We start from the raw sequence: 12,610 nt of genomic DNA, 5'->3' as shown, positions 1-12,610 counted from the left end.
CGCTTTAGCAAAACCTTGTGCTTTCTCATACTTTATGGTGATTGCTCTGCTCAACCTACAACGTTGAGTATCAATTTGGTGACGCAAGAGATCACATCAAAAGTCTTTATCCGTAAGGCAAAAGAAAGATCCTTTTGACGAGGTTGTTGCTCTCCTCGTCCACATTGTTTGAAAAGAAGTCAGGTCAAGAGACACCCTGACAAGTACACCCTACTGTGTTGGCACCCTCACGCAATCACGTCAGCAAAAGAGATTGTTTGCTAGCTCAAACTAGGCCGAAGCCAAACAGCAGAGCTGAGGTAATAAGGTCTTGGCACAAGAGTAATTGGATTAGGGTAGCTTAAAATTTTGAAGAAGTGGCATTAACCAATGTAAATGGAGATCATAAATTCTTAAGCAAAGAAAAAGGAAATTAAAATATCACAATATATTCATTACCTGTGTCAAATGGACATGTTTGAGCAATGTACGTTTACATTTGAAATGTAAGCAAATAGGGTATGGTATTCTGTACAATGAGATGGTATGTAAACGCATTTGTTTGTATGGGCCGCATACTCTAAGATTGAATGAAGAGACCAAGGTCTTCCTTTGATTGGTCTGAAATTGTGATCATGCTGATCTATTAGACATTTACTTGTGTATGTACGTAGGTATATATTTATAAATGTTTATGATGAACAAGAACTGGATTTTTAGTGGTGTTGCAGCCACTCCTGAATTGCAGAGCGAAGAGCGTGGTTGGGGACGAGATTCTTGTGTTCGAGCTTCTGATTTGTCATAGGTGAAGTGTCATGACCACTGTCCAGCCATCCCCTCAGAGCCTCTGCTTCATAAGTGAAACCATCTGCTGCAACATGTGGATCTTGCATGACTTCCTGCAAGTTCAGAAAAGAAAGGTTTAATATATAAGAATTTCAATGGAGAGGTAGATCATGGCATAAACAACTCTTAAATGAAAACTTCCACCATAAACTCGCTAATAGCTAAAAGTCATGAATGTTCTAAGAAACTCCATAGGGCCAGAAGATGTACATGCTGATCCAAATTAATAAAGACCTGAAGTTACCTGGAAAATGGGACAGATGAAGTATGAGGGAGGTTGGAAGTGCTCTTCAGTACCCAGTCGGAATGATGATAAGGAGCCACATGAAGCCCTCATTGGTTCAAGTACCCTCCACACATCTGACACAAGGTCTGCCCTGCACTTCCGGCTCATCTCACAACACCTCAATGCTAAGCGAGCCAACTGTTCAGCCTGTACAAATGGCCAGTCTCCCACTAAAGGATCCAAGAGGGTTTCCAACTTTCCAGAATCTAATGCATACTGTACTTCCTTTGTTATTCCCAATGCTGGTTTTCCGGTTAACAATCGTAAGAGTATAATTCCAAATGAATACACATCTGACTTTGGTGTAAGCTCTCCCGATGAAAGAAACTCAGGATCCATGTAAGCGAAAGTACCTTTTGGACCAGTCCAGCAACAGAGTGTTGTGTTGTTGCTTGAACCTTGACCACGAGACAAGAGCCGACTGATGCCAAAGTCACTAAGTTTGCAAACAAAGTTAGCATCAAGGAGGATATTGGAGGGTTTCAAATCACCATGTACTACGCCGTGTGGTTTACTGGAGTGGAGAAAAATTAGGACAGAACACAACTCAGTAGCAATGCGTATTCGAGCTTGCCATGATAATGGGGGAGTATTGTCCTTGCAGCTTAGTCGATCTTCAAGGCTTCCATTTGGAAGATACTCATAGATCAGAGTCCAACCTTCTGGGCAGGCACCAATGAGTGTGACAAGATTGGTATGCCTCAGCTTACTTAATATATCCACCTGACATACAATTAGCTTATGTCATCAAATGGAAAACATGTGATTAACTTCAAAAGCAGTTTTCTTCCACCAAATTTTTTGAAGAAATATGTATTAGTAATCCAAGAAATAACAGTCCAAAAATTGAAAGGTTCAGCCTCTGCAAGGACCATTTTGAAAAATGTTCATATGCTCAATTTTTAGCTTCTCAAAGCCATCACATTTATATGATTCTAAAGGCAATGAAAGTTGCTTACCATGTAATAATAGCATATTAATATCCGCAATCAGAGAGGTTCTTAATGTATGTATAAATCAACTGTTGCTAAAAGAGCAGAACCTACCTCCTGCTGGAATTCCGAGGGGCCTTGCAAACTATGAGCATTTAGCATTTTTATAGCCACCTCAGTGTGACGTAGGAAACCTTTGAAAATGCTTCCATATCCACCTTCTCCAATCTTAAGTGATGGATCAAAGTTTCGAGTTGCTTCCTCAATCTCGGGAAATGAAAAATCAGAGAAGAACTGAGGCATCTGTGTGCTTGAGGCCTCTCCTTGTCTTTTCCTTAGCTCCTCTGCTTCTCTAAGAGCATTGTCACGTTCTACATGCAACTCATCCCGTTCTCTTTTGTAATTTTGTAAGAGATCCACAGCAGATATGATCTTTTGCTCCAAGCACTGAACCAGCTGATCAGACTCAGCAATTTGGCTCTCAAGTTGTGATCTTTGTTCTACGGCGGCCCTGAATTCTTCCATGACTTCATCTCGTTGCTTCTTCATCTTTTCAAGTTCTTCTCTTTCTCTTGCTACTGTGTCCTCAATTTCTTTTCTTTGTCTCAATTCCTCATTGTATAAGAACTCTGATGCTTTGGCCTGTAATGGAGAATTCACAGTTAGTTTGTTTTATGGAGGGTTTCCCTTGGTAAAAAGAACAGATTCTGATTACAGGTTCACGTATTGTAGTTGAATATTATGCCTACCACTACATATGTGGTACAAGTACTTTTTTTTTTTTTTTTTTTTTTTTCGGAGTGGAGGAGCCGAAGTAAAGAAATTAATTCCAAGCAAAGTGCAAGATTTGTTCATATTCTGATCTTAAATGACTCAGTAATATGATAGTCAACTGTATCTTGCCAAATATATACTACTCCTCTGTGATGAACAATGTACTATCTACATCACCTATTGCCGGTGTAAGAAAAAGAAAAATGGGGAAAAATTATAAAATTCTACGAGTCTTATTCCCAAGAAAAATTAAAATATCATCACAATCAGTGGAAAAGGTAAAACTAAATGCCAACTAAAAAGCTTTACCCTTCGTATAGCGTCAATGGCATCTTTTTCGGCTTTCCCACGCCTAATTGCCTCTTCAAATGCTTCTCGCTTTGCATTTTCAGCCTCTGTCATCGCTTGCTCAAGATGATCATAAAGAGTATCGTTTACATTTCCATCCTGCTAAGCCATCACATTTTTAAGATTTATAAGACTTTCAAATACTTTTGGTAACTGAAACTAACTCAGCTGATTACTAGGTGGCAAGTGAATTAATAATTTCAAATCTATATTCATATCCTGAAACAAGCAGATGGACCATGAAAAAATATACACACCCATCATCCAGCAAGGGATAGTTTGCACTTACCAATACACTGGGAGGGGATGAACGATTAATATCTTTGAGATGAGTAAGAGCACTCGAGTTTCTTGACCCATTTTCACTTCCCTCAGTCCTCTCAAACTGTATCAAAGGTAAATCACCCAATGCAGAAGAGCATGATGAATATCCAGAAGTACTCCTCCTGGATGCCTGATCCCATTCATCAGCACTCCCTTCTGCTTCCAACCTGCTGCTTGATGGAGTTGAAAGCCCTTCAGCAACATCTGTTGCGATTCCTCCATATTTGCCGGATTTTGTCGATCTTACCCGGCAGAGTAAATCTTGAGCTGGGTTGCTGAGTGACGGTCGATTATTCTGCCCAAGTGTCACAGAAGATTGTGATCTTAAATGGTGTGGTGATTGTTCAGTGTCGGTGCTTGGTCTTGGTGGCAGCAATGTAAACTGTGCATCAACTGCATCTGAACTCGCTTCCCTATTTTGTCATTGTAATGCATTAGTAGTCAGGAAATACCGTAGAGTAAAACAAACTCAGAACTTGACAAGAAATGTATTTGCATACTTGTAGTTAGGATTATACAATCACCCTTGCAGGTTAGCAATGAGGCACTATGTAAACAACTAAAACCCATATAATTGCTCTGAGATTAAAAATTTTACCCTTTGTCCAGTCATTCACGAATCTTTCCTATGAATCCTTTTTCTTTGTTTTTTCAGTTTTGTTTCCTAAAAAGATTCAACTAACCTGGTGTGTATAAGGTACCCCTTGCAAACAAATTGTATGCGACAGAAAACAGGTGCATGTTCACGCACGTATATGGCTTTCTTAGACTTGAGGTCTGTCATTTTCCTGCAATGTCAACTCAGGCAAATACTAAACAAAACGAACTCCCTCACTGAAATTCACTACCTGGTAACAAACTATTCAATATCCTCTTTCATAAACACAAAAACAGAATCAGTACCAAAGTACCTTGAATGGGACTTGTCTGCTGCTGCTCCCATAACAAGCCTTCTGATTCCATGCTGAGAGATGAGTTCCACAATTCCCTTCTCAATACTGTCCTTTTCAATATGTAGTTTTTCTGCTCGAACCTACAAATAACAATCATCAGCAAAATATATCAGAAAACCAAATATGCAAGTCTTGAATCAACAGATGATACAAGAAGGCATTTTTAATCCTATTATATACCAACTTCGTTAGAACAATCATTTTACTTCATAACCTGAGTCCTGGTATCTTGTTAAAGGTAAAACTATTGGTAAAATTACTGTCTTATAAGTAAATTTCTACAAGGCTAAAAAGGGGCAAAGGAACAAACTGGAAGAGAACTTTAGAAGTAATAATACCCCCATTGCACGACAAATACGAAGGTAATCATCCAGCAACTTCTGCATGTCTTGCCTTTCCTTTTCACGGTAAGCTCTGACTTCCTGAGGATTCACTTGGCTTGCTGGGAACTTAGTTCCCACTGAAAATCAAGAAAAGAATGAAATATTAAACCCAGTTATAAACTCAGACACTGCAAGGCAGAATGAAAACTCTGGCATACCAACACCTCAGCCAACTTAATACAAGAGCATACAACAAACTTTCCCAGTTTACAACTTTACAATGTAACGGTTTTCAAATCCCAGAAATAAGCAAAAAAAGATTGGATCGACTATAAAAAATGAGTTCCCCCACGTGTTTTCCTTCAATTTTGCATATAATCCGTCACGGTTATAAGTGGAATCAAAATTCATTGAAATTGCTTACTGCTCAACAGATATTTAAAGCGTGCCACAGTACTCAAAAGAGGCAAAGCATTTGTTAAACAACTTTGTCAACATGATAATTGCAACAAGTTAACGCACCAAGCACTCAAGAATTCAACTACAAGAATCATATTCAACACCACAAAAAATGAACTATCCCTTATTGCAACCCAGAAACAATTGCACACATAAGAACAAAACATATACATACATGACGTTGGAATCATCTGTGCAGGCTGGAGAACATGAACTATGCAAACCCTCTTCCCTCCTGAGTTGTGCAATGTCCATATCAGATTCAATTTGCTCTCCTTCACAGGAGTTCCCACTGTAACGTATATCATATCTTGGATCACCCGAGCCACAGGCTCCACCACAATCTCTCCAAAACTACCCATATCTGAAATATCAGGATACCTTATTGGCTCAGTCGGTCGCATCTTTGCCGGCACAGAACTCACAACAGCCATCACAAATAAATTTCCAAATCCAAACCATCAAAACCTCATGCCAACCTATCAATCTCTCTCTCTCTCTCTCTCTCTCTCTCTCTCTCTCACTCTCACCCCAAAAAAGATACAGACTTTGTTCCTCTAAAACCCTCTTTTCCTTCACTCTCAAAGACCCAAAAAAGCTTTCAACTCTCTCAAACTCACAAACCCAACTCAACCCAATTGAACCCACTCTCCTACTCCAAAAACCCAATTCTTCAACTCACTTTCTCTCCACTCCAATTAAACCCAGATATCAAAAAACACAGCACAGCCCAGTTCAACTCACTCCCCAACTCCAAAAACCCAATTCTTCAAAAAGCAAAAGTAACAAAATTTCACACAACCCAGGTCAGCTTTCCCCCTCTAAACCTCGAATATAACGAATTCAACAACAATCTCACTCCCCCAATCACAATTCTCCACTACCCAATTCAAAGTGGGGAACAACTTTATCTCTGACTCTGTTTCTGAAAAAGATAGGCTAACAAAAAGATGAGGGGAAGAACACAAAAGGGTAGTGCTTCCGGGCTGTTGTTGATTGGCCTCTCTAAAAGAGATTGCTTGTCTTGAGCTCCAATGATTGTACAACGCAAACAGACTCCTACTAATATTATGTAGTAGAGTAAACTATGTCTCAAATTCAGGGAAGTTGCAAAAGCAATTCCATGGCGGGCTCCATTGTTTTCTCATAGTCTACTCTCTCATCTTAAGCTCTCAACCCTTCTCTCAGAGTCAACAGACTGCTCTAGAAGAAGCTTCCTTGTAGGCGAAGCTTCGTGGGGTCCAGCGATTAAATATCTCGTCATAATCGAATTGAAAATTTGAAATATAAGAAACTGTTACCAAAATTGGGGGAAAAAAGAACAGTAAAAAAAAAAAAAAAAAACTTTTGCCAAAGAATTTGGTCCTCTTTTTACTTTTTTTATGAATTTTTGTGGGTAAAAATTTTACATTTACTTTTAGTTTATGGCTCATTATAAAACCTTACCAATAGGATGTGTAACCTCTCATGATTGAATAACAAATAATGTCTACAAAATGTTAGGTTTTTGAGTAATGCATCCATCTTAAACCCAACACAAAAATGATCGAATGATGTCAAATAAGTAAATCATCACATACAACGTGAAACGTCTAGATTTTAGCAAAACTCAAATACATTTAATCACAACATATGTTATAAGAATAAGCGTGACACAATGTACAAGATGGTCTAATTAGCATTAACAGGTGGCAAATAACTAGCTCGAACTTCGTCGGTTATACTCGAACCCATTCGTCTAAGGTCCAACCTTTTTTAGTATAGAAACTTCCAATTTTTGTCCCAATTTTTTTTCCCTATAAACCGTAGTCCTAATAATACTTTATTCTTTTTTTTTTCTTTTTTTGGGATAAGATAATACTTTATTCTTTGATCTCTAACTTATTTACCGTGTAAGCATCTTGATGTGTAATTAGGTATAGCAGAGCTATCAAGCAAAAGTCAACGGGTACGGAGGAAGGGGTGGGGGCCACGGATCAGAGGAATAAAAGGGAATATTCTTGGATTAGATTTCAGATCCTGTGTTTCCTTCCATTGAAACCGTCGCGTATGGCTTTATTTTGTCCACGCCATTTGGAGAAGGAAAGCCAACCTCATTGGTTTCACCGCTCGTCTGTTCCCAACCTCAACTGCAGTAACCGCTAACTGTTTCCTGTTTTATTGTTTTTCTTAGGGCTGGCGCCATCACTTGAGGGAGGTTGAATTAACAAATGCAAAAACCCTAATCAAGTCTCCTAAAGTTAAAACATGGCTGTCCTGTTGCATTTGTGCTTACCTTGTTCATCTTCGGTTCTTCATGATCCTCTTCATTTGTGTGTTCTTGTCACATCAGCACCTTGTTGCAGCAGAATTACATTTAAAATGTTCACTTTATTAGGAGGGAAAATGAAGTTTTGTTGTATCTTTAATACGGTTTCATTCTCGATGTAAAATGTAAATTCAAACAATTTGAAATGTACGTGATGTAGAATTAAGCAAATTATATAAGTGTACAATTTACATCAAGTGATACATTTAATTTGAAATAAGAACGATTCATAATCGATGAAATGAACAGCAGACCCACTATTACATGCAGTTTCAAACTTTGTAAACCCAAATCGATGAAAGGAGATTTTTTGACTCCATTGGCTACTCATTATGTAGATTATGAATATATCGCTTTTATTATGGCTAATTAAAGAACCAAGTGAGCCTGCTTTGGAGCACCCAAGTGATGAAGCAGTTATGTAATAATGAAACGATGTTCCAGCTATTATACATTTCCAAACCAAGTTTGAGTGACATAAAAGAGGCGCCAACGAGATTAGAGTAACAAAGGGTTAACATAGGAAAACCTGGAGTTCCTAACGCTCTTTTCTATTCTTTTACCATGAAACTAAGCACTTATATAATGCTTAATTATTATTATTTTTTTATCGGGTAGTTAGCTGTTAGTAACTCACACACTCATATATGCAGTGGTATCCCAGCGCTAAGAAACCTGCACAGTCATTACGGTGAAAGTCAGTCAAATCCAGACTAATCCACTGCACCGCAGACGCACGAACCCAAAGAGTCCCTCAAATACAATTATAAATAAATCTGATTTTTTTTTTGTGCAAAATAAATAATCTGATTGTTAGCCACTAGGCCATACTGATCTCCGTTTTCTTTATTCTGTTTTGTTTTTATTTAACCACCAAGTTGCGATATTATTTGTATTATGATCATGAACAAAATCAGACATTTGATTACAACCTAAGACCACTTCATGCATCTGCTAGCTTTGAACTTAGATATCAAGAACCATCAGAAATATTCAAATGAAACATTCAATTTAGTGACCAAGGAAACGATCATATATTCTACTGAATCTTGTAACCGCGTAAGACCAGAGATATTTTTTTTCTTTGTTTTTACTCAGAAGTTTGAGTATGTGAAGAGTCTTGAAAGAGAATTTTCCTATGACGTACGTACGAGGACGAAACGTGTAAAATGAAAACTCACTTACATCCCATCATTTGGTCTAATCTCAGCTCATTCATGTTTGAGCGATGTCAGCTTCACACACGAGCCCCACATTAAGTACTAAACACATGTTATTGACTGGATGTATAAGTCGTGATCATAATTTAATTGCATCCGCCCAAACACAAAATGGCTGACTTTAATTTTGCTAGTCACTTCAATCACGACCCCGTTTAGGCGTTTAGATCCACAACATAATGTTATTACGTAATTTGACCATATATCTCTTTAGTTATCTCCCGTACAAAGAAAGCGAGCAAAATCTAACATCGTTTTTACCTTTTTTATATATTTTTATTTTTTTGAGAATGTCGTTTTTACTTTTCTTTTTTTGCAATGGAATCTAAAATCGTTTCAACATCTAATTCCAGTGTTTTCTTCAGTCATTGGTTGGATCACAATTAATGACTTGACAAATGAAACGATCTTTGATTTTGTTTACATTTTCAATTTTTCAAGTATGATCTTTGAAGAAAAATGATCAAAATAAATAATGAAATGGTTTGGATTATGTTATATTTAGAGCAAGTTCACCCGTTGGGTCACCGGGACACATATTATTCACTGTTTTTTAGTGTATATTTTCATTCTCTGGGTCACGAAATACACTGTGCCCGTGACCTAGGGCACGAAATACATTGTGCATGTCATCATGGTGAGCCAAAACACTGTACAGGATGACCCAGGGCACGAAATACACTATGCTCGCGACCCAGAGGGTGAAATTAACACTAAAAAGCAGTGAATAGTGGATAACCTGATAACCCAACGGGTGAACTTGCTCTTACAATATAACGCGTATAGTAGTCTGAGATATATCAATAATATATTATGAATCGAAGTTAAGTATCAATCTATCAGAGACATATGCATATCATGTACTTAATTTAAAGAAGCAAAAACCCTATACGTATTAGAAGAATTGTTATGCATATAATAGGCTAAGATATATCAACACTATATTATGAATCGAAATTAAGTATCAATAAATCGGAGACATCATATCATAAATTGAATTTAAAGAAGCAAAAACCCTGTACGTATTCGAAGAATTGTTATCATCATTAATTATTCGGACGCGGTTTGAACAGCCAAGGTGTAAGTTTTAACTCCTTTATTAAATGCTTCGCTATGTACCAAAATATATATCAATTACCACCAGACCTATCTACCATCCTGAACTGGACATGGTGGATGATGATATTGATGACTTGTACGTACGTATGTTCCACATCCTCATTTTGACTTGCGTATTAAGTTACCATGACTTGCGTATTAAGTTACCATGGAGAGGTTGATCACTTAATAATTTTTTTTTTAAGGGGTTTGAAACGCAGCCAAGTTGGGAGGTTCATTCCCACGCCTGACTTATTATATTAATAATTTCTTTTTAGCTAGATGAAAAATGAAAATCAATCTTCCAGGCTAGGGTTCACTTGGCCAAGTTGCATAAAGTGACAGATATATAACTGTGATCATTGGGAAATTAACCAACTACGAATCATGCAAATATGACAACGTCTAATTTCTCCGTGATAGCTTGAACATGCTTAGAAGTTTAAGTTTATAGGTTATTCGATGTTACAGTTATTTACTTTATCTTAAACTTCAAGAGTACGTGATTTTTCACACATGCCACTTGAGTTACGGCATATTTTTTTGTGTTATAAGATGATATAGGGAGACTGGAAAAATGGACCTACAAATTGGTAGAGTTAGGTACTTTACTGCACCTGATAATCTAGTTAATTTTGTCATCCTATGCGGACGTACCCTCAAATAATTGCTCGTCGAAAATTATATTTAAACACTAATTGACCAAATATCTTAATAATCCTCCAATCAGGTTCCCTTTCCCTGCTCTGAACAATCTGATTAATTAAGTTGGTGATATGGTGATCATAAACTGACTCATGAAAGCAACCCAAAAGGGCATGAAGAGTATATTTAATTTAATGGGCCTGATTAACTTGTCATTATCTTGAAGGTTTACAAATGTAGAATAAAGGTTTATCAGAAAGGAGCTCAAGACTAAATTAGGCATGATCCTAGCTAACTCTACTTTATGCAATGAACTAGACCTAGAGAATATTTCTTTTTTTTTATTCTTAATTATGAAAGAGAAGAGACAGGCATATTATTTTATCTTGCAAATCCTGGAACAAGTCAGCAGATATTGCCATGCCACAAAAGGTTGTCTTGTGGAAATTGACAACTAAATACATCTCCATGAGTTGCTAGTGAAAATTTGCAAGACAAAAGGGAAGGAAAGAAAAGATAGCAAGGAGACAGAAGATTGGACACCCTATAAGCATAGATATTTTTGATGGAATTGAGAGGAATTAGAAATTTTTTTTTTTTGGTTAGAATGGAGGAATAAGGTAGATTGGGGTAATAAAACTGAGAAATGCTAGAATTAATTATAATTAGCATTTTTATATTCACACCGAAGATTGATTTAATTATGAGATTATAATTTTGGTCACTTGGGGCATACATAACTTGTAATGCCTCCATCTTACCTCGTAAACTTGGGTACTATTTTTGACTTCCCTAACCTAGCTATAACTTATATAGGCGTGAAGGACTAAAAACCGTACGTTGATCAATTAATGTCACATATCCTTATAATACAATACCCTAACCTATAGCACAATATAAAGGAAGGGATCAAGTTTTCTTTTGATAAGAATAGAGGAAGGAAAGTCCCTTTGATTGAAAAAAGGGGATTAATAATATGGGTTGATGTAGTAATTATTGAAAACACCATGAATATTGTTCCCCAATTGATCCACTGGTATGCTGCTAATTAAGCCAGAAGACATAGTCAAATGACTCCACAAGCTGACATATACACAATTGCTTGATGAAAACTCTGTCATATATATACATGTTTAGGATTAGCTACTAACAGGTAGTCCTTTGTTCCATGGTTGGTGGCATCTTCCATATATGTGCACATGTCTGACCATCGTCTCATGGATCAGTGGAAGAAGTCAGAATTCCTGGCTAGGGAGTTTAAGTTTCAGTACTTCAAATTTTAGACCTCGATATCTCTTGGATTAAAATTCATATTAAAAACTTTTTTGAATTTATAGGTGTTTGCACACGCATCGCGAATGTGCCGGTACCTAGTATTGTTTTAAATTATAAAATAAATATGAACATTGTTTTGTTTTGAATATTTCACTAAAAGCTCAAGTACTTAACCCCTACTCCAATAATGGCCTGCATGAGCTGTTCTTGCTCGAGAAAGCCCAGGTACACTTAATAGTTGAGTGGTCACCTTCATACACATATGTATTAGTTAGCCCATGAAATCAATCAAGTCAACGGTCAACTGATATCTTCTCTATATTGCTTCTCTCTTAATTATTTTATCATCTCTCTGAACATTTCCAACAGTTTTCCTATAATTTTTCTATTTTAGGAAAGCAAAAATTAAAATCTCTAAAAAAAATTCTACGCCAACTCCAACAGATTCTCTATTATACAAATTCCATAATTCTTTCCTAAAATTTTACAGATTGCTGTAAATATAGAGAATTTTGTTTTCTCTCTCATCACTATCTCTATTTTAGGGATAATTATAGGGAATTTGTTGGAGCAAAACAGCCAAAATTTTCCCTAAAATAGAGAAAAATCAATATATTGAGAAGCTGTTGGAGTTGCTCTCACCTCTCCTCGTCTCTCTTCTTCCTCTGTCATATCAAGTCAAATATTCTCATTTTGGTCGTAGTCTTGTAGATTGACTTCAATGTGTAGGAACTGTGGCGTTCTTAACTACAACTGAAATTAACCGTAAACTCTAAGCCTGCAAGGAATATACTTGCACTCCAAGAAGCAAATTAGTTCACCATTTGAACTAGTGATCTT

The 12,610-nt window shown here is 36.9% G+C and overlaps 1 protein-coding gene across 3 annotated transcripts; it reads right to left on the bottom strand.

Moving 5' to 3' along the window:
• Positions 1-416: 416 nt before the first annotated feature.
• On the bottom strand, positions 417-6,422 carry LOC112181573 (U-box domain-containing protein 33). 3 transcript variants are annotated; one of them, XM_024319953.2, is made up of 9 exons: positions 5,400-6,422; positions 4,781-4,902; positions 4,401-4,522; positions 4,173-4,277; positions 3,455-3,902; positions 3,127-3,267; positions 2,158-2,685; positions 1,070-1,834; positions 417-878 (listed from the first exon to the last, which is right to left on the bottom strand). In XM_024319953.2, the coding sequence occupies exons 1-9, from the start codon at positions 5,656-5,658 to the stop codon at positions 696-698; spliced, it is 2,673 nt and encodes an 890-aa protein (XP_024175721.1). In that variant the 5' UTR covers positions 5,659-6,422; the 3' UTR covers positions 417-695. The 3 variants fall into 3 exon arrangements, with proteins under 3 accessions (XP_024175721.1, XP_024175722.1, XP_040372488.1); XM_024319954.2 differs by having other exon boundaries at positions 3,127-3,264; positions 5,400-6,421; XM_040516554.1 differs by lacking the exon at positions 4,173-4,277.
• Between the last annotated feature and the right edge of the window lie 6,188 nt (positions 6,423-12,610).

The sequence above is a fragment of the Rosa chinensis genome, chromosome 1 (assembly GCF_002994745.2).
Source record: "Rosa chinensis cultivar Old Blush chromosome 1, RchiOBHm-V2, whole genome shotgun sequence".
NCBI lineage: Eukaryota > Viridiplantae > Streptophyta > Magnoliopsida > Rosales > Rosaceae > Rosa > Rosa chinensis.
This window is presented reverse-complemented; position numbering and strand designations above follow the sequence as displayed.